This window comes from Lissotriton helveticus, chromosome 7 (genome assembly GCF_964261635.1).
Source record: "Lissotriton helveticus chromosome 7, aLisHel1.1, whole genome shotgun sequence".
NCBI classification, from domain to species: domain Eukaryota; kingdom Metazoa; phylum Chordata; class Amphibia; order Caudata; family Salamandridae; genus Lissotriton; species Lissotriton helveticus.
The window spans coordinates 555,078,716-555,106,504 of NC_136068.1; the positions used below are offsets into that span (position 1 = coordinate 555,078,716).

Consider the following 27,789-nt stretch of genomic DNA (forward strand, 5'->3'; position numbering starts at 1 on the left):
CTCCTGTCTTGAACGTTTGAGGGCAATTTGTCTTGCGGGGGCTTTCAAAAAGGAGGTCCCAAAATGCATGCTGAACGAAATTACCCCAAATTTTGCAAAAAGGTAAGTCTTGGTCTACGAAGTGTGCTTTTTTAAAATGGTGTAAACGTGTTCCAAAGAAATTTAAAAAATGAATATATATATATATCAGAGCACCAAGGAAGATTTGCAAACCCTCCCGAGCGCGAACTGACTTCTGATTGGCTGCCAACACTCCAAACCAAGAAGTGTAGGCAGCCATCTTGTGACCGAGTCACAAGAAAAAGGTAAACAAAAAGGTAAAAAAGAAGAGAATTGGGTAGGGTAGAAACACCCTGATCCCCTTGACCTGCTCAGGGGTCCAACAAGGACCCCAAGGCCCAAAAGAAGGATTTTTTTTAAAACAGCTGAATTTGCGCCGGGTGCATGAATATTCAGTATGTGTGGGGGCACACAGTCCCGGGGACTGTCACCTCACCGGGCCTTTTGAAAAAAATGTATGGGTGGGCTCCTTCCCCTTCACGCTGCCCCGGGACCGCCACCTCCCCGGGGCATTTATTAATACGGGTCAGAGGGCCTCACGGCCCCCCGAAGCCCCAGTGACTGACACCTCCCAGGGCTTAAATTAAAATAAAGAAGTGTGCTCCTGCCCCCCCACACTGCCCCCGGGACCACCACCTCCCTGGTGCTTTAAACACTTGAGAGGCGGGCCCACTCCTGGAGTCCTTTTTGGCCCAGGGTACAGCCACCCCGCAGGTCTGGCTCTTGCAAAGCACCGACAGTGCAGTTTGCTATGACAGGGTGGGAACACGGCTCCCGCCCTGCCATAGCAAACTCTGCTTTGATTTTTGGACGCAAGAGCAGGAAACCTGCTGATGGAGCAAGGTCTCACATATGCAGAGACTTGTTTGGATTCAGCCCTCTCAAAATAACCTGTAATATATTAACCAATATGTTTGGTCAACTAATAACTGCATTACACAACATTTCTAGTATCTAGTGGAAGCTTACCTATGTGCTTTTACTGACAATAACTCGAATTAACAAATATGGCCACCATAAATGTGGGAACTGTACTGCGCATGCGTCTGCCACTCGCACGTGGTGTGACGTCTTCCTGCCTTGGAGGGAATTTCTCGCTTCTGAGCACTAGTGCCAGAAATTTCCGCTTTAAATCTCACATGCTAATGCTTATGCTGCTGCTTATGTTAAGCTTGTTTGTTCTGCTTAACTATTAATGCACAAGTTAAAATGAAGTAATGAGGTTAGAGTGGAGATAAGTGGTATACAGTGCATTCATTTATTTTTGTATTCTAAAATGTTTCTTTTTGACTTTGCTACCAGTTCGTACTTTGGGCCTGAATACTGTCACATCCTCCATCTTGGACGATGCCACGCACGCGCACTCTGACTCCGAAATTGCTGAAGCATTTGGCGATCGAGAGCAGAGGTGCTAGCGGAGCACTCTGTCAGAACAATCGAGGTGTTGGTGGAAATTATTCATTACCCAGTCGGGGTACCAAACTTGCTAGGGAGGGATGTGACGCTGGCGTTGCACTTAGAGGAGGTCACCTGTCCTGATCTGCACCTGTCTTGTCCCGTGGGCACTAGATTAGTCGGGAGCCTGGTTCTGTCTATTTGCCCCAGCCCGTGGCCAGGATTGGTCTTTGCACCATTCTAGGTAAATATAATCCATGTGGTGTGTTCTTTTTCTATATTCGTTTCTCACCCTTCCCAGGTACCAATGTCTAAAGGTGTTACTATGATTTCTTACAAACTTTATATCCTGCTGGTTATATTCTTGCTTGTAAATTTTATGGGCACGAGATTGTGGCCCTTTTCATTTGACTCAGAAAATCTACCATAGATAAAGGTTTTAAAACTTTCCCAGAGTCTGTGGTTATTATAAGGAAGTAAATGTGTTAAATACTGCCTGTTTATTCTAACTCCCTTTGATCCCCAGGACTTATAGTAAGGTGACGAAGATTGGTAAGTCATGGTTTACAGGTATAAGTCCTAAACGGACCTCTGGGCACTGATAGGGTGACTACATTAGTAATTAGTTAGGCAGGACTGGTAGTTCAAAGTGTGAATGTTATGTGGGCCCAGGTGAGTATGGTAAAATTGAACTTTTAGGTCCCTGCGCACTCTATCAGCCTGCTCTTGCATCCAAAAACTAAAGCTGATTACTTTTACACAAGGGGAGCTGCATGTCAGCAGCTCTCCTTTTGCAAGAGCAATGCCGGCTCCAGCAGGAGGCGGGGAGCCGGCTGGGACCGCAGGGGCATTGGGTTCCCCCCACAATTCCCAATGGTGTAGCCAGGGTCCAGGGGACGGGGTGCCTGGGGCCAGAAGTGGCCCCGGAGGAGGGCCACTCTGCCCCCCTCCCATTTAAGAAAAAAACAATTAAAATGAATGGCTGGCCACCGAGGCCAATAGTGGACTAGGGAAGGGGGCTGTGCAGCCCACTTGTCTTTTTTTATAATAAAGGGGCCAGTCCCTGCTGGATGGGGTTCCCAGGGCCACACAAATGCTAAAAGAAGGGTGGCACACAGCTCCGCTTCTAAAAAACAATATTAAAAAAAAGCACATAACATATTTGGGGAATTCATTCCCCTTGAAAACTAGGGGTCGCTGATGGCCAACGAACCCACCAGGTACCTCCAGTAAGTGCCACAGTGCTGGATTGCAGAGAGGTGGTCCGAGGCCATGCCCCTTTTTACCCCACTCTGCAAACACCCCACTTGGCGCACTGCTGGTGGGGTGATGAGGTCCTCTTGTGTCCAGAGGACCTCAGGACACAAGTGAACTTCATCCTCCGAGCAGCAGTTGTGTTTGCAGAGTGGTGTAAAAAGGGGCATGGCCTCGGACCACCTTTCTGCAATCCAGCTATGTGGCGCTTACTGGAGGTACCTAGTGGGCTAGTTGGTGCCCAGGGACCCTCAGGATTCAATGGGACTTAATCCCCAAACCCAGAAAGTTCCAGGAGGTGCGTCTGCAGAATGGTGGAAAAAGGGGCATAGCCTGGTATGAGAAGTTAGCAATCCTGCTGTGTGGGATTTACTGGAGGTAATAGAGGGGGTAGTTGGCCCCCAAGCTTGACGTTGGGGTCTAACTACCCCTCCTATTACCTCCAGTAAATCCCACACAGTGGGATTGCTAAGAGGTGTTAGGAGGCCACGCTCAACCTTTCTTCACCGCGCTGCAAACGTGGCTGCTATGTTATAGTTAGAAATGAGCATTTAAAAAAGCTTAGACATGTATTGATACAAACATAGGTTTCAGGGATGTTATAGTTAGAAATTAGCATTTAAAAAACCTTAGAAATTCACTGAAAAAACCATAGGTTACATAGACGTTATAGTTAGTTGGACATTTCACTCATATAAAACCGGGGAAATTTGGCCGTTATAGTTAGTAGAGCTAACTATAACTCGCTCCTCCACAATGCACTACTGATGTCACATATTACATCACTCATGGCATGCTCAGTGACATCACTGCTGACATCACTGATGACATCATCCAAGTGATCATCTGATGCACCTCCTCACACCCTAATAAAACCTTTCATACACCCACTCTAAAATACAGACTACCAATATTGAAACCATAGACAGACCAATAGCAGTTAGGATTATATGATTTAACCACTACTGCCTTAACAACGACTTCCTTAAGCACAAAGGCTAAACCACGAACATTCCTTAACCACTACATTTCTAACTACGAGTTCCTGAAGCACGAACATTTTTCCTTTTTCTCATATCCGTTTACACCATTTTTTTATTTAAAATACGCTCGCTCAAGCTGTGCCCATCAGCGAGCACAATCAAGTAGAGAGTGTTAAGGCTGTGCTTATCTTCGTAAGCACTTAACAAGTGACTAACATAAATTCTTCAATCTGCCTTGAAATCATTTTTCGCGTGCTTCACGATGTGCAGTGCCAGCCTAGCTTTTCATATCTGTAAATTTGTTTTTCATATTTTTAATTCATCATTAGCATCGGCCGCACTGCAATGACAACATCGAGATTGCTGTGCTTATCAGCGTAAGCACTCTCAGCTTAATTTCCGTAGCTGTGACATCAATCATTGAACCAGGTGTCAAAGTACTGCATTATTTAAAAGCAATACAAAAGTAAAATGCCCCCTTGATTTCCTCCTGTTATTTTAGCCTTAGGATACAAACGTTATTAATCTGTTCCCTTTCTTTGCAAGCACTTCTAATGTACCAAGGCATGCTGTATTCTTTACCGAATATAAAGTCATATTAGTTAACATTCAGCCTCCCTGCTGAGCAACTGCCAGACTCATTCAACGCTCCGAAACAAAACAAAGATGAAAATGTAATTTAAGGGAGCGATTGGGTTTTGATGCAGCCCCCAGCCATGTTAAGTATGAATGTCTAGCTGTGTTTGTAAATACAATACTGCCATCTATTGACCGATTACGATTTTTTTTTTCGTTGTTTTAAAAAGTCGTAGTTCAAGTAAATCGTGGTTAAGAATGTCGTGGTTAAGGATGTCGTTGTTGTTTAGGTTTCGTTGTTCAGGTCAGTCGTTTTTAAAACGTCGTTATTAAGGCTGTTTCCCAGCAGTTAGTACATGCCTGCTCAGTGATTCATACATCTACACAGACATCCACCCACCAACTCATACAGTCACTGATACAAGCAGTCATTCTTCAATACTACCACTGATATAGCCACTCATATACCTATATAGACACTCCAACACTGCCACTCACCCAAAGAATTACTCAATAACCTAGTCAATCACCCAAAGGCTTAATTACACTGCCATTTATTCACCTCTACAGTTATACACACACCACATCACTTATTCACACACATACGTACTGTCTTCAACAAGTTCTGACATTAGCACACACTTATCCATGCAGCCAATCACTCACTGACACATGTACTCACTTATATCCTACAACACTCACAAATACTGCCATTCACATATGTAGTTACTTACACATATACCACTAAGACATCGATTCACTCACCAACACAGCTATAGATACACTCACTCATTCATACATTCCCTGACACACACACTCACAAACGCATATACCCACTGAATCACCCACTTACGCATCCATGCAGGGAGTCACCACCCCTCTCACACAGACACTCAGGCACCCATACAGGTTCTCTGACAACCAATACATCTTCAATATATCTTATCATATATAGATACAACATTCTTGAACTTTTTAGAAACACTCAGTCACGGGATGATGTCATCAGTGATGTCATTTAAGGTGTAATCAATGATGGCATCAGTGATTTTACTGAGCATGTCATCAGTGATGTAATATGTAACATCATCAGCAGTGCATTGCGGGGGCGCGAGTTATAGTTAGCTCTACTAAATATAACGGCTGAATTTCTCTGGTTTTATATGAGTGATATGTCCAACTAACTATAATGTCCCTGAAACCTATGATTTTTTCAGTAAATATATATATATATAATGACACTATTGAGAAGGGTATATTTAGGATGATAACACCTTACTCCACGGGGGCCGACAACCTCAAAGCAATGATGCGCAAGAACTGGCACATCTTGCTTACTGATGAGGTGCTGAGAGAAGATCCGCCACCATATCCGCTAGTGACCTTTAGCAAGGCTAGGTCTCTGGGGAATATGTTGGTGCATAGCCATTTGGAAACTCTCACTATCCAGCCCAATACCCTTAAGGAAATGAGTAGGTTCTTTCCCTGTGGAAAGGGCAAGGCGTGTGCCAACAGCCGGAGGATGCTTCCCTACGATATCCCGGACGCAGGCAGAATCAATAAGATCCTTAAATTCATTACATGCAGCACTGTCTATGCCGTGTACTGTCTAATGTGCCCGTGTGGCTTACGCTACATCGGGAGCACTATTAACCAACTTAAACTAAGAGTGCTGGAGCATCTTTGGGCAATAGACAGAGTAGACCCCTCCTATCCAGTAGCCAGGCACTTCGCGGAACACCACAACACAGATAGAAACAAATTACGTTTCTTCGGGCTAGATCATGTTCCGTACAATCCACGGGGTGGGGACAGACTGAGAAAGCTGCGACGCCTTGAATCAAGATATATCATTGACTTGTCCACTAAGCACCCGAAAGGTATGAATAGCGGGGAGGATATGGCAGTTCACCTTGGTAAATAATGGTAAATAATAATAATCTCTATCTATTGTACCTAGCAAGGATGACTGCTTATATTATCTGGCTCTGCTCCTACTGCTATTGGCCATGAATATAACTGTGTGTCTTTGTCTAGGACTATGTTTCGAAGCTGTGATCTGCTGAAATTATCCTGATGTCCTGATTAAGTACTATTTCAATTTATCTGATTGAACCGGTGTACTGTCTATTGATAATGAATTATTGCTTTTCAGAAATTGCCTATGAAATTCTCACTATGAAATCAAATCTTATTTTCTTGATTAAGTATTTTTCCTTTCTCAGTGGCAGGGGCTCAGCTGTTTTCGCTTTATGATGGTTATTCTATCCTCTGCAATTGCCTGCTTATATTTATACAATCATGTATTGCAGTCGATTAATGTTAAATGAAATGCGTTGAACGTCTCTGCATAATTCCGAGCATGGGAATGCATGTTTATATATATTTTTTGCATGGTATGCATCTGTAAAGGGACATATGCCGATCCACGGCTTTATGATATGCATTTGTATATTTTATTGTTTAAATGCCCATCTTTTTTGTGAGAATACCAATTCACGGTAGTATTCCACATTGGTTCCCAATATAGGAACCCGTTCCAAGATGGCACCCAGTTTGGTGTTTGTTGGGCTGGTCCCATCTTGATGTCTACCCTTGCAACAAAACTTTATTTAATTGGAACTGTGTGTTGTTGGTCAGAAACACTGATGAAGGCTAACGCCGAAACGTTTGTTTGTTGCTAAAATAAACCGCTGCTGTCTGCCGCCGCCGGAGTGCTGTTTTCATTTCTTGATGTGGGAGGATTTTGAGCGTACTAATATATATATATATATATATATATATATATATATATATATATATATATATATATATATATATATATACATACATACATACATATACACACACACACACACGCAAACTCTCACACATAAACACACACCTGCTCTATTCCCACAAAGAACACAGGCAAGGTGGTATGTTTACATTTTCTTGTATTCTTCATTCATCATCAGTGCAGCTGTGCACAAAAGGATGCCAAATGTATTTCGGCTTACGCCTTCAACTGGGTAACCCATATATTTATTGAGCTTCCTCACAAGGAGGAACTGGAGTGTGCTGCTCTCATAGTAAGGGTATGTCTATTGGGCTATTGACCACAGCTGTAATCTGTTGGACCTGGCATATTTTGGCATGGTTCCCTTGTCTTTTTGCTTTCTGACCTCCCGGTTTTTACTCAGTTTTTGCTGGTTGACTGTCTCTGTTTTTTTGTTGTTTTTTTAAATCATTTAAGTCATAAGCTTCAATAAGACGAATTACAAAACAGAAAACAGTATGGCCCAGCACATTTTCATCATTTCAATTATTCAGCCATTGAGTAAATGGTGCCCATATTTTCATACCCTTCTACCTCCTCCTCTTGCCCTACTTAAGAACACAGCTGATTCCAGATTATAAAGAGCTAGAATCCTTGCTCTCCAATTTACAAACGTTGGGGCAGCCGGGCTGATCCATTCTGACGTTATACATAGCCGTATTAATGACATTGCAATATATAGCAAACCTGAGACATGACTTGCTCGAGCCGACGAACCATCAATTTCACATCCAATTATTACTAATTCAGAAGATAATACCACCGGTATCTTAAGACTTAGGTTAATAAATACTTGAACGTCTTGAAGAAAACAATCAAGTTTAAGGCAAGTAAAAAACATATGAACATCGTTGGCTGCTGGTATGCCACATCTTGGACAGCTTTGGTCCCCACTACCACCCCATTTAGATATTATAGCCGGAGTGTAGTAATGGTCAAAAAGGGCCATATAGCTTTGGGACCGCAGACTCCCCGAAATTAACACTGTATTGGACAATTCTAGTGCCTCAGAGATATCAATTCCAGCCTTACCTAACTTATTCTCCCATTTAATGTTCTGAGCTGGTAAATCATCTGGGAGGCCAAGAAGTAAGTTTTGATAAAGCACCCCAATTCGGGACCTCCTCAAAATTAATTAATAAAATTGACAAATAACGTGGGGATTTTATGCAAACGTTTATCCAAGTAGTTACGAAGCTGTAAATATTTAAAGAATTCATGCGTATCTAATGCAAATTTGTCTTTTTTTTAATTATTTTTTTTATTGAAATTAAGCCCAAAAAGCGGCCAACATGGTCACATTTAAGGGTAGTACATGTATACAGCAGATCTACAGAGGGTCCAGTGTTACAACATCACTGTGGCAAAAAACTGCAATTAATCATAACAATTAGTCGTCAACCTAAGGGACCGGTTGCCGAGTTTGGGGGGGTTCGCAGATGTTACCTCTGTATTCGTTCCATTTGTCCCATATTTCTCCCCATTTGCGGGGGCACCCTCAGGCTACATACACTGTCTTCTCTTGCAACATGCACCAGTCCATATCTCGTTTCCATTCAGAGAGACGTGGAGGCGTGGCTGCCCCCCAGAGTCTTGCGATGTTACGCTTAGCCACCATTTGGCCGAGCGTTACCCAGAGCCTGCCTCTAACTGGTAAGTCCTTTGGCTCCCAAATGTTTAGAATGCATTGCTTCGCCTCCGGGTGCAGCTCCATCTCCCAAACAACTTGCATACATCGCACCACTTTCACCCAGTAGGCCTGTAATAGTGGGCACTCCCACAGGATATGAATGAAAGAGCCAGTCATTCCGCACCCCCTCCTAAACTCGTCTCCCTCGCATCTGCCCATCCTTTTTAGCCGCATGTTTGATATATACACTTTATGTAGAATTTTAAGCTGGATGAGCCGCAGTCTTGATGAGATAGCCACCTCCTTAAGGGAGGCTAGCGCAAACCTCCACTCTTCGTCATCTATTTATAGCCCATAAGCCTCCCACCTTCCCTTAAGGTCATGGAGTAGATCGGGAAGATTATTTATCAACTTCTTGTAGACGAGTGAGATTGCGTGTTCCTGAATGTGCCCGTCCAACAGTCTATCTTCAAGGGGGGATGCTTGTGGGGGCACAGTGCCCTGTGGTATGTTTTTCTGCAGTGAGTGATGAACTTGGAGGTACCGAAAGTATTCAGTGTCTTCTAGCTCATATGTAGTCTGGAGGGATGGAAAGGATTTGACCCCGTTAGAGTCCCAGAGATCCCCTATTAGGGAGATACCGATAAGGTCCCAGTTTCGAAACCCCTTCATACGGCCCAAGAGGCCAAGTCGTTCCGAAACCCAGAGAGGGGTGGCAAGGGTGAGCCTATTGTGCCAGCCCATGTTGCGTTGGACAATGTGCCACAATTGCACTGTGTGGCGAGTCGGCCCAGTAAGCGCATGTTTGCCTGGCCTCGAGTACAGCGCCGCTTCACAATTCCCCCTTGGTAGGAGCCACCTGTCCATGCCGTATCCGGGGTCGTTATCGTCGCAGTAGGTGCCCTGGTTGATGGCCAATAGGTGTGCGGCCCAGTAGTACCTGCGTATGTCAGGCAGGGCGATACCTCCGTCATACCACCCGAGCGTCAGCTTCTGCAGAGCTATTCTGGGTGCGCCGGACCACAGGAGGTTTCTCTGCGCCGCCTCAACAGCCGTGAAATATGAGGAGGGAATGAAGTCAGTGTAATTCTGCAGGGCGTAAAGAAATCGGGGTAGTGCCATCATTTTAAAAAGTGCCGCCTGGCCCAACAGGGAGACCGGGAGCTTCTGCCAGGCAGCAGAGTCGCGTTTAAGCCTCGTAAGGGGCGGTAGCAGATTTTTATCATACGTGGCGGTCTTGTCTTTCGATACAAAGATGCCCAAATACAGGAAGCCCTCTGTGACCACCTTGATGGGACAGTCACGTGGAAGTATGGGGGTGGCACCACTGAGGACGTATAATAGGGATTTACTCCAGTTGATGCTGTAGCCGGAGTTCTTGCCAACATTTTTAAAAATATCTAGAGCCACGATCAGAGATTTCCTTGGCCTCAAGAGGTAGAGGAGGATGTCGTCTGCGTACAGGGAGATCCTATCCTCCCAGCCTTCAGCCCATCGTAGTCCTTTAAGAGAGACGTCCTGTCTGATCCAGGTGGCCAGCGGCTCAAGGGAAAGGGCAAAAAGAAGGGCCGAGAGTGGGCACCCCTGGTGGGTCCCCCTCTCCAGGGTGAAGGCCTCTGAGACCTTGTTGTTCACAACCACATGGGCAAGCGGCTTAGAGTAAAGGAGCCGCACCCAAGAGATTAAACTGGGGCCAAAACCCAGTTTGCGAAGGACCGCCATCATGTAAGGTCATTCGAGGGTGTCGAAGGTCATTGTAGCGTCGAGCGATACCACCACTGCATCCTCACCCATCGTATGGCATCTTCCTAACACCCCATTCAGCCGACGCAGATTAAGCGCCGTGTTACGATGGGGCATGAATCCGGATTGGTCCGGATGAACCAGGGTGCTGAGGACTGGCTGGAGCCTATTAGCAAGGACTTTTGCCAGTATTTTTGGTTCCGCGTTTAGCAGGGAGATGGGCCTATACGAGGCGCACAGCTCCCTAGGCTTCCCTTCTTTAGGAATCGCTACAATGGTTGCTAGCCTTTGGTCGCGGGGTAATATCCCTTTGGCCCTGCTTTCTTCAAACATGCGCTTGAGAGAAGCGCTAATGCCATCTGGCTTGAGCTTGTATAGCTCAATCGGGAGGCCGTTAGGCCCAAGCGCCTTGCCAGGACGGAGATCCCCGATGGCACGTTCCACCTCCGCCGTGGTGAGCGGCGCCTCCAGGAGATCAGGTTCCACGTCTGAGAGGGACGGCATCTTAAGGTCCGCTAGTAGTGAGTCCGAGTCTTCTTCTGGCCGGTCAGACCCCCTGGTATAGACTGTCCGAAAATGGCGAGCAAACTCTGTGACTATGTCATGTGGTTCAGTTACAAGAGAGCCCTCCAGTGTACGGATTTCAGCCACTACCTTGGTCGCCTGTTGTTTTTTGTCGAGCCATGCCAGGAGCTTACCCGCCTTGTCTCCCTGGTCCTATATCCTGCCCTCCCTGGTGGCGGCCATCCTCTTTGCTGCCTCTAACACCATCGCCTGGTATTCCTCTGTCTTAAGGGACAGCTGATGACGCGCCCCGTGCGCATCGTCCGTACATGCCACCACCTACAGCGCTTCCAAATCTGCCTCGATTGCCACTAGTTGCACCTCCCTCTCCTTTCGCCGGCCCGCAATTGCCGACAGGGCCTCCCCTCTGAGAACCGTTTTGAAGGCCTCCCATAGTGTAATTGCCGACTCCACTGAACTGGAGGTACCATGCATTAATCGGTGCCACGCACCCCTCCCGCTTGCTGCCCACAATTAAGTGGGCCATAACCGGCGAGTGGTCAGAGATACCTCTCGCCAGATGCGCGGCAGTGCGCAATATCGTATCTCGGTGTAGAGGAGTAAGGATGTGGTCTAGGCGGGAGAAAGAGTGGTGCGGCCCCGAAAAGTAAGTGTATTGTGTGTCAGCGGGGTGTACCAAGCGCCATATATCTGTGAGGCCGAACGTCTCTAGGAAATCTCCTAACCATCTCTGTCCCCTCGGTAACTCCCTGGGTGGGTGTCTATCCAGCATACCGGAGACTACTGCATTGAAGTCCCCCCTATGAACAACTGGGGCCAGTGTATGCCTGCGACTGGAGACCCGGAGGGACATATGTGGATATTAGAGTCAGCCTGCCCCCTTCCCATTTACCCGAGATTGTGGCAAAGCGGCCCTGCGGGTCCGTGTCAGTGTAGTCGGGGAGGAAGGGAAAGATGCGTTGAAGAAGGATGCCCATACCCCGGGACCCAGTGGTGAAACCAGAGTGGGTTGCCAAAGCGTAACCATACCTATTCAGAGCTTGACAAGCGTTGCCCAACAAATGAGTCTCTTGTAATAGCACAGCGTCAGGCTGGCTGCGCATGATGAACTGAAGTACCATAGTGCGTTTAAGTTTATCCCCGAGCCCATTCACATTCCAACTTAGTATCTTGAGGCTTTTTTCCCATTTTTTAGCCATAGCCACCATTCACACCCGGCGTGGACCTTTGAACTTCTGTCCTCCACCAGATCTGCTGAGGACCTCTCATCTGTGACCAAACAAACAGTACCCCCCTTCTTCAACTCCCCACAAATTCTCACCGCCCCCCCTCTGTCCTCCGTCCCTCCTCCCTGCTCTGTAGGTTCAAAACTACCCACTGCCCCAATTAGCAGAGCGCCTTTCGCCCAATCCCGACCCAGGAGTGAGGAACCTCCCCTCCCGAGGAAACTCTGTTAGGGAGAGCGTGTGCTGGCCCCGACTCCGGCCGCCGTGCCTCCGCTGCCCCAGACTAGAAAGTCCCTTCCGTTATAGAGCACCATTAAACAACAGCAAAGTCCCGGAGTCATTTGGCACATTAACTCAAAGGTCGTAAACATCTCAATTACAGTATACGTTACAGTTCAGCAGGGTACAGTTCCGCAATTAAGGTCCTCAGCGTGCAGCCGCGTTCCGGCCCGAATCCCATCGGGGACTTGCCGATCTGGAGCGCCACGATTGCTGGCTTCGTGTGTCCTCTTCGGATTTGTCCGCAGCCGACTCGGGAGATGGACCCGAACCTCTCGCCATGTGCCCTGATCCTGTCGCTCCTGGGTAGCCGCCGCCGCCGTGTCAAGCCATTCCTGGACCACCTCCGGACTGGTGAAGAACAGTGACTTGCCTCCCGCAATGATCTTTAGCTTGGCTGGGAAAAAAATCATGTATTTTATGCCCCGTTCCCATAGCGCCGCCTTCACCCCCAAGAATGAGCGCCGCTCCTGCTGGACCTGTAGGGTGAAGTCATGAAAAAAACGGATGGTGGCCCCCTCGTACTGCAGGTCGCCCTGTTGCCTTGCCACCTGGAGGATAGCATCCCGGTCCCTATAGTTCAATATTTTGGCAATTATCGTTCTGGGCGGCACCCCCGGCTTGGATTTAGGGACCGGTGCGCGGTGGGCCCGTTCAATTGTGAACATTTTTGACAAACGTTTAGGCTTCAAATGTTGGAGGATCAAATCTTCGAGAAACAGTTCTACACTTGGCCCCTCCGGCACACGTACCACACGAATGTTACTTCTCCGGGCCCACCCTTCATGGTCCTCGAGACGGAGGGCCATTTGGCAATGTTGGAGCACAAGTTCATTAATCCGACCTTCCAGCCGTTTTTCAGAGGTCTGCAATGCTTTGATGTCCGTCTCGTTTGATTTCGATCTCTCCGTGGTCTTACTCAGGTCTGTGCGGAGCAAGTTTACCTCGATGGAGATTTTGTCCATTTTGGTTTCGAGGTTGGTACCTAGCGTTTGGATCGCGGCCATTATTGATGTTAGGGATGGTTCCACTTGGCCCACCTGATCCTCACTAGCCGCTCCCGACGATGCCTGGCCCAGCGGCATCTCGTACTTATCCAATGTATTCGTCTGAGTGGACGCACCTCCCTTTGGCCTCATGGTGAACAGGTGGTACCCCCGCGGCCCAGCCGTCAGGACCTCGTGAGTGTTGGACGGCTGTGGGGAGCTTCGGCGCTACCGCTCCTTAGTTCGTATGGCAGGTGCCTTCCTGTGGCTGGGGGAACCCCAACTTGTCTACTTGGAACAGAATTGCGACTGTAGGTTCACCACCTTTGGCCCCAGCTTGCCGACCCTGGCCAGGGGCGTCTTCTCCCGGTCCCCACCGGTCCAATCAAGCCGTCCACGGGTCCAGTGCGCCACCACTTCAGGGAATGTGCCACCAGGGGTCTAGCCCCAAACCGCTGTACCCACACGTTGACTACGTCACCACTGGCCTACACACTACCTCCAGGCCTCCCCGACTCGTCCGGTGCCAAATCTCCGTGTAGGGCCCAGCCACTTCCCGCCTCACGCTGCAGGGGACATGTGCCCCCGGGGCTTCCCAGCAGGACCTGGCCGATGTTGCTTCGTTATGCCGGTCCGTCAACTCCGCCGCCGCGGGTTCCCAGTCGCCTGTTTTCGAGTCCGGGGCCCTCTCCCAGCTCAGGGGTGCTCGCGGGGGCCTCGCGCAGCTCTCTGTGCTCCCGGGCACATCCCCCACTCAGGCCGCAAATTGGCGCAAACAGGATGGGTCTTGGTGCTTCCGGGGGGCCTCCGTGCCCCCCCTTTTGCACCACAGATCAGAGGCCCCACCGGGTGCTTGAAGGATGGCGCGGCCCGGGCGCCGTGTCCACAGACCTCTGGACAGGCCGGCGGCCCTCTTCCCGCCCTCGTGGTATAAGTGGGCCCCAAGCCGGAGCCTCGAGTGTAGCTTCACCCGGCTCGGGGGCTCCAGGCAGACAGCTCCGGGTCCGCCGCGGCTGGGAAAACGGCCGCGACTCGGCCGCGCTGGGTCGCGGAGCTCCAGTTCCTGCTCCGGTCGCTGGCACTACCAATTATGGGGTCAAGGCGCAGATGTAGCAGCGCCCTGGCCAGGATTTTGAGCGGATATGTACAGGGGCAGCTGCGGTCCCGGCGGAGCTCTGGTCTCAAGCGGCCATCTTCGCAGGCGCCACGCCCCCGCAAATTTGTCTTTTAAAGATAAAAAAGAAGCCATATTCCCCTCATCAGCTAAATCCCCTAAAGTAATGATACCGTGCAGCCTCCACCTGATTGTGAGCTGATCCTGAAAGATAGAGGGTAGCAGTCTAGCAGCTGAAAAAGGTGTATAGTAATTAACATTAGAAATTAGCCATTTTCGACGCACCTTCCTCCAAACCGAATACATTGCTGTGATAACCTTGAACTTAGTTTTTTTTTTTATAATAGCTAGGTTCAAGAACCGTCAACAGAATCCCTTTGGCGTCTTCTCCTAGACCAATCTTATAAATAGAAGGACTACAAAATGAAGGAAGAATTGCTCTCACCCCAAAGAGTGGCAAAGCAAGGTGTTGAAGTACTGCTGACAAATTATAGAGAAATAAATTAAGAACTGACCACCCTCCTCTATCCAGCGGCAAGTGCATCCACTTTGCAGCCCTTCGGGGCTGACGATAGCCCCACAGAAACCTGTTACAGCATCTTTCTGCACGGGCAAGGTTAGTCTGAGCAAATTCGGAATATTCCTGAATAAATATAAGAATTTAGGCTAAATCAACATTTTTAATACATTTCTTCGGCCAAATAAAGATAGATGCAAATTGTCTAACCTGCGCAGAGTAGTGCTAACTGTTTCTATAATTGGTAGAATATTCATATCTGCTAGTTATTCTACTGCAGCTGTGATTTTTACCCCTAAGTACGTCGCACTTTGGACCACTGGGGTGTCAGAAGGCCCACCACAGCACTCTGTACAACCTGAGTTTTCTGAACGTTAAGCTTATAGACTAAAAATTGGCCATATTGTTCCGCTAGGTTTTTAATAGCTGGGAACGAGGTTGCTTCATCATTTGTTAATACAATAATATCATCGGCATACGCCAGGACTTTAAATTCAAATGTATTGACCATGACTGGTGATATACTCAAAGAAACCTCAATCTTGTTTATAAACTCATCAATATAGAGAGCAAAAATCAGGGGCGAACAAGTGCACCCCTGCCTAGTGCCTCTGATAATGTCAAACGACCTTGAGAATAAGCCAGATATAGATAAGGTAGCTTGGGGAGCAATATAGAGTGATTGAAGCGCATGTATAAAGTTTGGGCAGAACCCCTTCTAATGCAGGACTTTCCACAGGAACCCCCAGGCTACCCTGTCAAACGCCTTTTCGGAGTCCAACAGGATAGCACCAAGGGAAGATCTTGTAACTTGGGCCCAGTCCAGAAGTGCTATAACACGGGGGACATGATCGGCCGTGTCCCTACCAGGAGTACATCCATGTTGGCGTAGGGAGACTAGCGGAGATATCACCGATGCTAATCTTGTGGCCAAAATGTTTTAGAAGATTTTACTGTCCGTATTGATTAGTGATATCGGGCGGAATGAGGCAGGATCCAGCTACGGCTTGTCTTTTTTATTGTATAGAATAATAGTTGTATTACGTCCGGAGTCTGGTATAAAGCCAAGCTGAGCATCCCTAAGGGTTATTAACCCCTTCTACGCTCATGACGAGCTCAGCTCGTCATGGGCGTAACTGCGCTACGCGGATGACGAGCTGAGCTCGTCACGTTACGCGGGTTTTTTTAAAATCGCAGCGCGCAGCGGGAAAACCGCAAGCGCGCGTGCGGTTAATAGATCCTCCCGCAGCTCCGAAATATACTGTAAAATTCCAAAGGGATGGAATCCGGGCCAGCCGCCTTGGCACTAGCCAATGAATTCAGTGCTAGTTCAACTTCATCCCATCCTATTGGTGCAGCGAAAACACCATTCTGATGGTCCGAAATTTTTAGAGTATTAAGCTCATGGACAAAGGTTCTAAACTCATGGTCTATATTGAGATCGTAAGTTTCCTTTGTATATAAGGTACGATAAAATTCAGAAAAAGCCATAAGAACCCCTTCGGAAGTATCGTGAATTTGGTCCTGAGAGTCCCGAATCTTGGTAATGCGATTAGCCAAACCGCGTTGGTGAAGTCGCTTAGCCATGACCCTTCCTGATTTTTCACGGAACTCGAACATCATCGAGCGATACTGTGGATATTTGGCGGCAAGATCCTGACCAAAAAACTCGAGCAGAGAGGCTTTAATGCATGCCACCTGTGCTTGGATATGAGCTATATCATGGCCTTCCTTAATCTCACTCGCAAGCTGGATTTCTACAAGGTGCAGTTCATTAATGCGCATAATGGTTTGGTCTTGAATTAGCCTCTGGCGAGAGAATGAAAAACTTTTCGTCTCGCCTCGTATTGCAGCCTTCAAGGAATCCCAAACAAAATTACTATAGGCTGAGCCTCTGTTAATATTCAGGAATTCGGATAGCCAAGGTCGCATGTGATCTAAATAGGCTTGTTCCAATAAAAGTTTTCGCTCAAACGTCCAAGGCTTGGGAAGTTTTGGAATACGATTTGAAGGACAATCAATAATCAACTGATTATGATCCGATATAATTCTCGGTGAAATCGAAATTGAAGTAGCATCTGTCAATTGGTCTGATAAAAAAAAAAATCTAAGCGAACCATTTGTTTGTGGGGGGCAGAAAAATATGTGTAGCCGTCTAAGTGCTTACAGTGATGAAACCAAACATCAGTCATACAGTGTTCCTGAACTAATGCTTGCAAAGCCCTGAAAACTCTGGGTTTTTGACCCACATATTTTTTTCCTCCTAGTAAATCAAAGTCGGCTGGCAAATTAATATTAAAATCCCCACAAAAACAAATTGGATGGGGCTATAAGGCCAATTCAACATTTAAATGATCTAAAACTACAGGATCATCCATATTTGAACTATACACAGTGCAAACAGTCAGAGATACTCCATTTATCAAAAGCTCAGCAATTACCCATCTCCCTCCAGCATCTTGGCTAGTTCTCAAACATGACCCTACTCCCATTTTACTAATATTGCCACCCCTCTTGTCATGGAAGTCTGTTGTGAACAACCTATTAAATCAAACCCGGGAACTTTTAAAAGCTCTCCGTTGTTCCAGGGCACATGGGTTTCCTGGAGACACAATACATCTAACCGGAGAGCCCGAATAACTCGTGAGAATAAGGCTCTCTTCTTCCTGTTGTTCAAACCACAGACGTTCCATGAGGCAATGCAAATTTTATCCAACGCCATTAAATCTTTTATAAAGAAACATCACAATAGTAACAATGGTCAACTTAAAGCTTTGATATCCATGATAAGAAAGAAAAAAACATTTTCAAGTTTTTTTTAAAATGCACCACCATCCCTCCCACCCACCCAACCCCCACCCCATACTACCTCCCTCCAGCAACCCCCTCACCCTACCACCCCTCAATCTGGGCAACAGGACCAAGGTCCAGGTGATGGAGGAGGTGGTGTAAGCAAGAACCCCCCCCCCCCGAGGTCACCGCCAACTTAAAACCCAATACAAACGGAGGACATCCCCAAGGAGATACAAAGCAAAAATACCAATAAGTACATACAAATAGTCATCATCCCCTCTAAAAGGAATGTCCCCCTAAAAAAAAAAAAAGAAGAAGGAAAAACTTTAAGAGCTAGAGATAGGAAAGAAAGAGCTGTATAGTTTATAAACTTACAATTACAGCTCTCTACAATGAGTCCAAAAATGCTTTTTCCTGAATTTCGACTTAAAAAATCTAGTCTGGGTTTGATAAATGATTTTCAGCTTGGAGGGAAAAGCAAAAACACCTGTGCCCCTTTAGACTGAAAAGGGGCAATCAGCTGCCGGAGCTGCCACCTCCGTTCAACCGTAGCCGGGCAAAAATCCAGTCTAACAAAAAACTGACAGCCCTTCCCTACCCTTTGTCTGTCAGGCCTTGCTAAATCATAAATCCTTTCTCTAGCTAAGAAATTATGTAGACAAATTAGAATAGCATTGGGGTCTTTTGTCTGTCTGTCCAGAGCGCTGTTTGGGCTTGAAGGGGAAACGGTGGGCACGCTGAACTTCCAGTTGCCAATCCCACTCCTTCACCTCTGGGAATGCCTCGGTGAATAGGTCAGCCACAAATTTCCGAGTAGCTGAACCTTTAACACCTTCAGGAACCCCCAGAATTCTTAAATTATTTCTCCGCGCCCGGTTCTCAATGTCCACAAGTTTCCACTGGATGTCATCACTCTGGGCTTGGATTGTATCTATAGTAGATTTTTGAATAACAAAGTCATCCTCAAGAGAGGATATCCGCGTTTCTGCTTCACCTACCCTAGATGCAGTATCCGCAGAGGTCTTAATCACTCTGCGCAGGAAATTTTGAACCCTGCGACATGCTGTGTGTGCATGGGCACTTTCCTGGCGGGTCTCCTCCCGATGTGCCATTATTATTTGGTAAATTATTGCCAGTGTCATTTTGCCTGGAGGTAAGCCCAATCTAGGGTCAGGAACATTAGTGCTTGGATCCTGGAAATTGGCTTGCGCTCCAGACTGAGAGAGGATGAATAGTCCCAAGCTAGGGAGCCCGTATTTGAACTAGAGTCTCGGGGTCCTTTTCGAACTGTAGAGAGCCCCTTCGAGATCCCAACGGAACTCAAAGCATCATTTGTTCGCCAGTCGCCCAAGTCGCTGTCCTCATCGTCGGTCCAGTTTTTATCCAGCCCATTGTCGTCTACAGAGGAAACCGTATGTTCAGATAAAGAGAAAAAATTATCTCCATCCATGTCAGTGTCCATATTTAATAAAGGAAGTGGTAGGGGAACTTGTGGTGTTTCTATGGATGTTTCTAGGGTGGGAGAATGACCGACTCCTGTATGTATGCTGGGGACCGGGTCTATAGGGACTACATCTCCCAGCAGCCCACTGAGTTGCGCTGCAACATTCAGGGAAAAATCAGAATGCACGGCAGTCCCCATCACATTCTCGGCCCCCCTCTTCTCTAATTGTACAATTGTACCCCCAAAAGCACCCCATCAATCTTTTTTGGACATGGTAGTAAAGAAACGCTGTCCGCCTTACCCAATAGAGACACTGTAGTAACAACAGAAAGAGCAGGCGAGGAGTTAGCTGATTTCCCAACCGCCGGGCTCTGTGGACTCTGAAGATTCGGTAAAACTTTACTAGTAGTGCTTGCCCGAGGTTTAAACATTGCGGGTACCGGGGCCAATTTTATGCTCTTCCCTTTACCGACTGCTGTATCAGACTGGACTTTTTTAATGTTCTCCGCAGGTGGTAGCGCTGCTTGGGATGGTGGGGGCTGGGATACCACAGATCCGGATTTCGCCGCAGCCTTGGGCGGGTTCTTTACCTGGCCTTTCGGTGGCATTACAGCGTCGATGGAATCGGTGGAACCGCGCTGGTAAAGGTAGAGGCACCGCTGAGCAAATAAAGAACCACCTCCGGTCAGCAAGGATCCAGTACAAAGAGTTTCGTCGATAATGGCAAAACCACCGGAGCATCTCCCTTCAAATATCAGATGCAGACAAACCCGCATAAACAGCCCGTGATTTGATGCGGTCATTTTCGGCAGGTCGCACGGGTGGGAGAGAACGCTGAGACAAGCTCACTCGGCCAGAGTGCCGGCCGCCATCTTGCTTGGTTGAGTGTCTCTGCACACTTTCTCAGGGCTGTTCAGTGTTAAAGTGCAAGTGCTCCTGGTATAATTTGTTGTTAGGGATTGGTGTTTCCATGAGTGGCATATTTGATTCACTGGTAAGCCTCTAGTAAAGTGCACTGAGTGTGCCAGGGCCTGTAAATCAAATGCTAGTATTAGGCCTGCAGCACTGCTTGTGCCACCCAAATGGGTAACCCCGAAAGGTAACTCAGACCTGCCACTGCAGAGTCTGCGTGCAGTTTGGAAGTGCCATGTCTACCTGGCATGTGCACCCACTTGCAAGACCCTAATCTTCCCTTTTCTTACATATAAGTCACTCCTAGGGTAGGCCCAAGTTACCCCTGTGGGCAGGGTGCTGTGTATATTAAAGGTAGGACACGTACTGGTGTGTGTGGCATGTCCTGTGGCGAATTACACTGCATTTAGTTTTTCACTACTGCAAGGCTGTCTGTCCCATAGGAAAGAATGGGAGTTTGATTTATAACATCAGATAAATATAACTTCCCATTGGGACAAGATAGGGAAATGGAGTTTAGTATGCCTGTGCTCAAAATGTAAAAATGCATCTTTTAGTAAAGATGAATTTTATGTTCTGTGTTTGAAAATGCCACTTTTAGAGAGTAGGTATTTTCTTGCTTAGCCATCCAGTGTGCCTCTGCTGGGTTTGTGGATTGACTGTCTGGCTTTGGAGTGACAAGGGCTAGGCATGTGGTATTCTCTTCAGACAGCCACTGGGGGGTCAAGGTGTTTCCTGCCTCTCCTGGGTGAGTCAGGGCTGGGATGCATAGACCTGGGCTACATTAAGAATAGTGAGAGGAGATTTCCTTGCACCTGAATGGGCCTGGTCTGCTGTGGACAATGCTGTCTCCTCCTCTTGCTGGGAAGCTGGGCCAGAGAGGCCCAATCTGGTTTGGTATAGGCACAGACACTCTCTGCCCGAGAGTACAAAGACATTTTTAATATAAATATTTGGGCCCAGACTCCAGGATTTTAGAACTCACAGGAATCATGAACCTGCCAAGAAGAGCTGGAAGAGCTGCCAGGAGGAGTACTGCCCCTTTGCTGTGTTGTTGCTTTATTGGGTTGGCCTGCAGTTGTTGCTTCTGTCTTGGTCAGTGAAAGGACTAGACTGAACTTTCTTTACTTGTGCTGAGTATCTCCAAGGGCTTGAAGTAGAGCTGGCCTCCTGTTCTGAAGTCTCAGGGACTGCAAAGACTTCACCAACCCCTGGTTACCGCTTCTGGAGCATTTGTTTCAGTTGCCACAGAGAAGGGAAAGTAACTGACTTTGTCACCAACTCCGTCGCTGGCTCTGTGTCCTGAGGGCACCGCAGACGGCACCATCCGCATCTTGCAAAACAACCCTGGTCTCACCAACAACGACGACCACCGCCACCGAGACGCTGCTTGCATCGTGTCCTGTGAACACTGCACTCGCACTGCCTTGCTTCACTTTGCCATCCTGTTCTCACCCGCACAGTCGCTGCTGTTGGCTTTGAAACCCGTGACCGCATTGTGGCTGGGGGCACCGCTTGTAAGTTTTACAACTCACTGCCTCATCTCACACAGCAGTCTTGGCCAAGCGACACCAGCTACCGCTATCCGGCTTCGTCGCTTGCACCACAACCTGCCAACACCGCATCGAGCACCGTCTCGCCCTGCACTGTAAGCGTTGGCCTCACCGATGCTGTCTGGACGATCGTCACTGAGCCGCTGTCTGCACCACATTGTGAGGGCACCGCACCCTGCACCACTTCCATTTTGCAACACAACCCCGAAAATTGCCACGACCGGCTCGCACCAATGTGCCAGCCACAAAGAGAAAGGTACTGTTCATAAGTCTGTCCACGCTTTCACTGGCCCGTACCAATGCAGTCCGCTGGAACTGTTAGACCCTGTTATTTTCTGCATAGCGGTAGCCTTGGACGGAGCGACCGGATGGTAGGAATTGTGTTTTTGAGATATTTCTGCAATTTTAAAGTATATATTTGTAAGTACTGTACATTGGATTCTTATAATTTTGGTCTGGGTTTGGGTATATCAAAATATTGGATATTTTTCTAAAGTGGTGTGGTGTCCTTTTGTAGTGTTTTCACTGTATTACTGTTGGTTATGTGCAAAATCTTCACACACTGCCTCTGAGCTAAACCTAACTGCTCGTGCCAAGCTACCAAGGGTGTGAGCAGGGGTTATTTTAGAAGTGTAACTCCCTTATCCTGACTAGGAAGAAGGGTCCCGACTTGCACAAAGGTACCTATCTCTGCCAACTAGAGGCCCCCATTTCTAACATAATCACTGCTGTAAATAAAAGGTACTGAAAAATAAAGTGGTGCTTTTAGGAATCCCTGATGCTTACCTGATGTGATCTATCACTCCATTCAATGCCACTGCTGTTAAAAATCAACTTCTGGCCCTTTGGAGCATCGGAATCAAAGATGCCTAGTTTCAGAAACCTACTTGTGTCATCTGAAGTCATCTGCCATTGCAAAAAATCATTCAGTGGTGGTGCATCTCCATTTCTGTCAAAAAACACCTCATTACCACCTGGTGTCTTTGTCCGGACCTTTTTTAGATAGTGCAGAAGCTGAAAAGGAAATCAAAACTTAAATTTTTCCTATCAAACCAAAGAAGACAAACATTACTTTAACATTGCCCAATCTAAAGTTCCAGAGACTTCACAATACAATCAATAAACTATACAAGTCCACTGGAAAATTTCAAGAGAGTAGTATAAAAACAACTTCACGAATAATTCATTCAAAATGATTTAGGGCAATAAAGATAATAGACGGATGAGAGAGAGTGGGTCAGTCTCTACACTAATGTAGTACTCAATACCATAGCAATATTTTCTATGAGGCAATGCTTTTTTAAACAGCTATAAATTCGATCAATAGTGTCAAAGATATCAATCATCAATTTTATATAGAACACTACCCCATAGATTTATTATCTAGTGTTCATCAACTATTATTGCAGTAGCCATGGTATTAACGAATAGAAGGGGACTGAGCTATAGGCATGCTCTTCTTATTGGTAAGTCCAAAGTCTGTCTATCCACTATCAAAACTGCCCTCATTGCTGTAGTTTACTCAGTTGATGATATGTTGATGAATTGACTATATAACCCCAGTTCCCATCTCTCTACAATAGCTTCTCATTGATGTGACATGTATTTTTGTAAATTTCCTGCCAGGTCTTAAAAATCCTCCACACTGAGGCCCTAATTTAGAGTTTGGAGTAAAAGGATGCACTGTCAAAAACTAGCTGTTCAACCATCGTCCACGATGAAGGACTATTCATCCTATTTACAGTATGGCAGTTTGAAGGAAAGAAATCTGCCATCTAATCGCCGCTTCAGCTAACTTTACCTTGTTTCATCAACAATGGGAAACTCTAATCATGGTGAATGGACCATCGGAAACGTAATACTCCATCCACTGTATTAAGAGTATAACTTCCACCAATGGAAACATGGTGGTTCATTCTTCACTGGCAAACAAATTATTCTCATTAGGTGGTCCACCAAAAGCTCATGGGCGGGGGAAAAAGCAATTCCTTTTTATTATATAATCCTCACACATGCTTCATCATCAGGTTCACACTGACTCCTAAAGGTCAGGGTGGGCTCAACTATTTTCTAGGGAACACTTAGGAGAATAGGCCGGGGTTTTTTAAAGATTAAAAATCCTCCCTTAACTCCAGGTATCCCATTATTGGCGGAGTTTTGGGGGATATTAAAAAGGAAGAAATGGGGTTGTGAGGATATAATGGTCCTAGGACCCTAGTGCCGGCCCCCCCATGGCCTATTCTCCTAGGTGCTCCCTGGAATATGGTTGATCCCCCCCACACCAGCGCCTTGAGACTCTTGAGGGTGAGTAGCTTGCTTACAATACCCTGCTTGATTGATTGATTGATTGAACAGTCCAGCCCAAACTGCGAAGCCAGGCCCTCCCTTCTCTGCATGCCACTGGAGTCAGGCTAGCCTGGCTGATGAGAGGTTATACCCTGAAACCAGTCCCAGGATGCTTGTTTCTGGTCCAGGAAGGACCTAGCTTAGCAGTTCGGGATGGACTTTTCCCACCAGTAGCAGGGTCCAGGCTGATTTGCGTATTGCTGGGTGTAAACTGGGGTGTCATGGTGAGCAAAAGAACAATGGATTTCACCCAGAAATTTTGACTTGGGTGAATGTTTGATTTGTTTCACATTCTCTCTATCATTCGTTTGCCTTTTGGTTTCTCACTGTAAATGCACCAGGTATGCCTAGATGTGGGTTCCAGGCTCACTGTGCCAATGAATTCAAGCTAGCCTGGCTGATATTATTATTATTATTGTCGCTTGTGGAGCGCACGGCTACTTCCGGCGGAGGTGTCCAGGTTGAGATAACCTGAAACCGGTCTCAGGATAATTGTTTCTGGTCCAGGGAGGGGTTGGACTGTTCCCATGAGTAGCAGGGTCAAGACTGATTTGCATACGACTGGGTCTAAACTGGGGTGGCATGGTGAGCAAAAGAATGATGGATTTAACCAAGATCTCTTGACTGGGGGTGAAAGGTTGATTTGTTCTGCATTCCCTCCATCATTTGTTTGTCTTTTGCTTTCTCGCATCAAGTTCACCAGGAATGCCCGGGTGTGGGTCACAGGGTCATGTGCCACTGTATTTGAGCTAGCCTGGCTGATGAGTGGTAAAATACCCTGAAAACAGTCCGAGGATACTTGTTTCTGGTCCAGGGAGGACCTGGCTTGGCAGTTTGGGCTGGACTGTTACCATGAGGAGCAGCTTCAAGATTGATTTACGTATGGCTGGGTCTAAACTGGGGTGTCATGTTGAACAAAAGAATGATGGATTTAACCCAGATCGCTTGTTTGGGGTGAATGTTTGATTTGTTCTGCATGTGTCCATTATTTGTTTGTCTTTTGCTTTCTCACCCTAAGTGCGCTGCATATGCCGAGACGTGGGTCCTTGGTTCACTGTGCCACTGGATTCAAGTGAGCCTGGCTGATATGGGGAGATAACCTGAAACCGGTCCCAAGATGCTTGTTTCTGGTCCAGGGAGGACCTGGCTTGGCAGTTCGGGCAAGACTTTTGCAGTGAGATGCACAGTCAAGACTGATTTGTGTGTGGCTGGGTCTGAGCTGGGGTGGTATGGTGAGCAGAAGAACAATGGATTTGACCCACTTCTCATGACTGGGGTAATTTGATTTGTTCTGCATTCCATCCATCATTTGTTTGTCTTTTGCTTTCTTGCCTCAAATGTTTGTGGCACAAGCCCAAAGGGCTAGCCAGAGTCAGAGGCCTCAGACTCAGATGAAGAAGTGGTCCCCTGGTCAACACCTTTACCCTCAGTGGCCCTTCTGCTTGTCTCTGTCATTTTGCCCAGCCTCTCCTCTTGCTTCAGAGCTGAAAGAAGACATATGCACTAATTAGGTGCAGAGTATAGAGTGAATTAACAAATTGTGCACAAAGCCAAGATGACCATAATCTTCTCAATTAAAGTTAATATTCTAAAGTAAGGGCACCTAATGTGATTTCATACAATATGTTGCAGATTTAATGGTAAGTTAACATTGTCAAGTTATGCATATATTTTAGGATATAAATATATGGTGGCCATCTTTATAGTTTAACAGATGGACTACACTGTCACAAATGTCACATAAATTCTATCTACCATTTCAAAGTACCATACTCTATAATGCACTTGTAATTCGATGGCGTTCTGCAATGTTTGTGAAGGTGTATCCCATTTGTCACACCTCTAATATATAGGGTTTGATTTAGAATTTGATGTATGAGATAATTCCTCAAAATGTGACGGATACCCATCTGCCTTATTACAAGAGCCACAGGATATAATGCACTTTAAGGAAAGGGAGAGTAAACCTTGTGCCAACTCTACATCAGCCACATAATGTTACCATAGCTTGGTTAGGTTTCTCCACAGGAATGTTCCCTACATGGTGGATACCTCTTGGCCATTGCCTGCATTCACAATTGTCAATATCTACTATCACACTTTGGGCCAGGTGTACAACCGTTTTTTTGTGGTCGCAAACGGGAAGTTGGCACGTGTGCGACTGCAAAATGAGTCTGCCCATGTAAAAACCCTTTTTTGCAAGTCAGTAACCTATTACCGATTTGCAAAACAGGTTTTGCAACTCGCTATTAGAAAGGGGCTTGCCAAGGGCGTCCTTTCCTTATAGCGACACGCACTTCAATGTACAATTGTTTTGCAACCTCAATTGCGGTCGCAAAACACTTACAGTTTACCACCCACTTCAAACAGGTGGTAAGCCACTCGTAAACAGGAAGGGGTACCCAGGGGACCAACTACTCCTTTGTGAATGGATGCCAAAATATTTTTTAGGAGCAGGCAGTGGTCCCTGCCTACTCTTAAGAAATGAAACCGAAACGTTTCATTTTTCTTTTTTAAATGCATCCTTTTCCTTAAAGGAAAACGGGCTGTATTTAAAAGAAAACACTTCTTTATTTAAAATGCAGTCACAGACATAGTGGTCTGCTGATCCCAGCAGGTGACCTTCCCTGGGAGTGCTAGCCATTCCGAATAGGGTCGCAAATTGCACCTACCTCATGAATATTAATGAGGCATCCAATTTGCGACCCCATTATGAATCGCAAACAGTGCCTGAGACACTGTTGTAAATTACAATTAGCGAGTCACAAATTGTGAGTCACAAAATGATGCAATTTGAGACTCGCAAATTGTAAGGGTTGTGTATCTAGCCCTTTATGTACTAAGGGCCAGATGTATGACAGTGGAAATAGTACCTTGCAAAGTGCGAGTTTTTTGCAACCCCAATGGGGTTGCAAATTGAGAGGCTCATGAATATTAATGAGCCTCTCACAATTTGTGACCCCACTGGGAATGGCAGGGCCTCCCAGGTATGGTGGCCTATGGGCTCAGCAGACCACCATGTCTGGGACTGCTTTTTTCTTAATGCAGCCCGTTTTCCTTAAAGGAAAACGGGATGCATTTAAAAACAAGCATTGACATAGGCAATTGGTCTTGCCTTTGGGACCTTCTAAGTCTTTAGCCACAGCTAGTGACTTTTTTCAATGTCTTTAAGCTCTCTTGTAGTGATTTGTTGCTGCTGTACAGCATGTTAAAAAGTTATTATAATGCTCCCTGCATGCCCCGATCTGCCCCAGTGAGAACCTTGTGAATACGGTAGAAATGGCGGGTGTAAACCAGAGAGGCTGTGGGTGTCGAATATTCCGCCCCAGCGGAACGGTGTGAGCATTGAGCTCACTGCCCCAATAAACAAGATCCCATTAACAACAAATGTGATTTTTCAGTTTACTCTTTAAATACATGTTTCACTCACAGAAACCACTGTCCATTTATATCCTGGGCTCACGTTGTTGCAGACGTAAGACCAGAACCTCTACATCATCCATATTTAAATCTTACCTAGAAACATTTTGGACAGATTTAGGGCTCGGTTTGATCCCAGAAAGGTACAATATGCAATGTAAATTGTGCCCGGTTCAGTGAAAACATGTGTATGGCAAAATCAAATCACATTTAAT

At 46.6% G+C, this 27,789-nt stretch overlaps 1 protein-coding gene across 1 annotated transcript in view; it reads right to left on the bottom strand.

Annotated features, from left to right (window-relative positions):
• LOC144766884 (vomeronasal type-2 receptor 26-like) overlaps positions 1 to 22,818 on the bottom strand; it is a 243,616-nt gene extending 220,798 nt beyond the window's left edge. Inside the window, exon 1 of the mRNA XM_078650591.1 lies at positions 22,595 to 22,818. Coding sequence (XP_078506717.1) covers positions 22,595 to 22,714 — 120 coding nt within the window. The 5' untranslated portion in view covers positions 22,715 to 22,818. The remainder of the gene's footprint in view (positions 1 to 22,594) is intronic.
• Between the last annotated feature and the right edge of the window lie 4,971 nt (positions 22,819 to 27,789).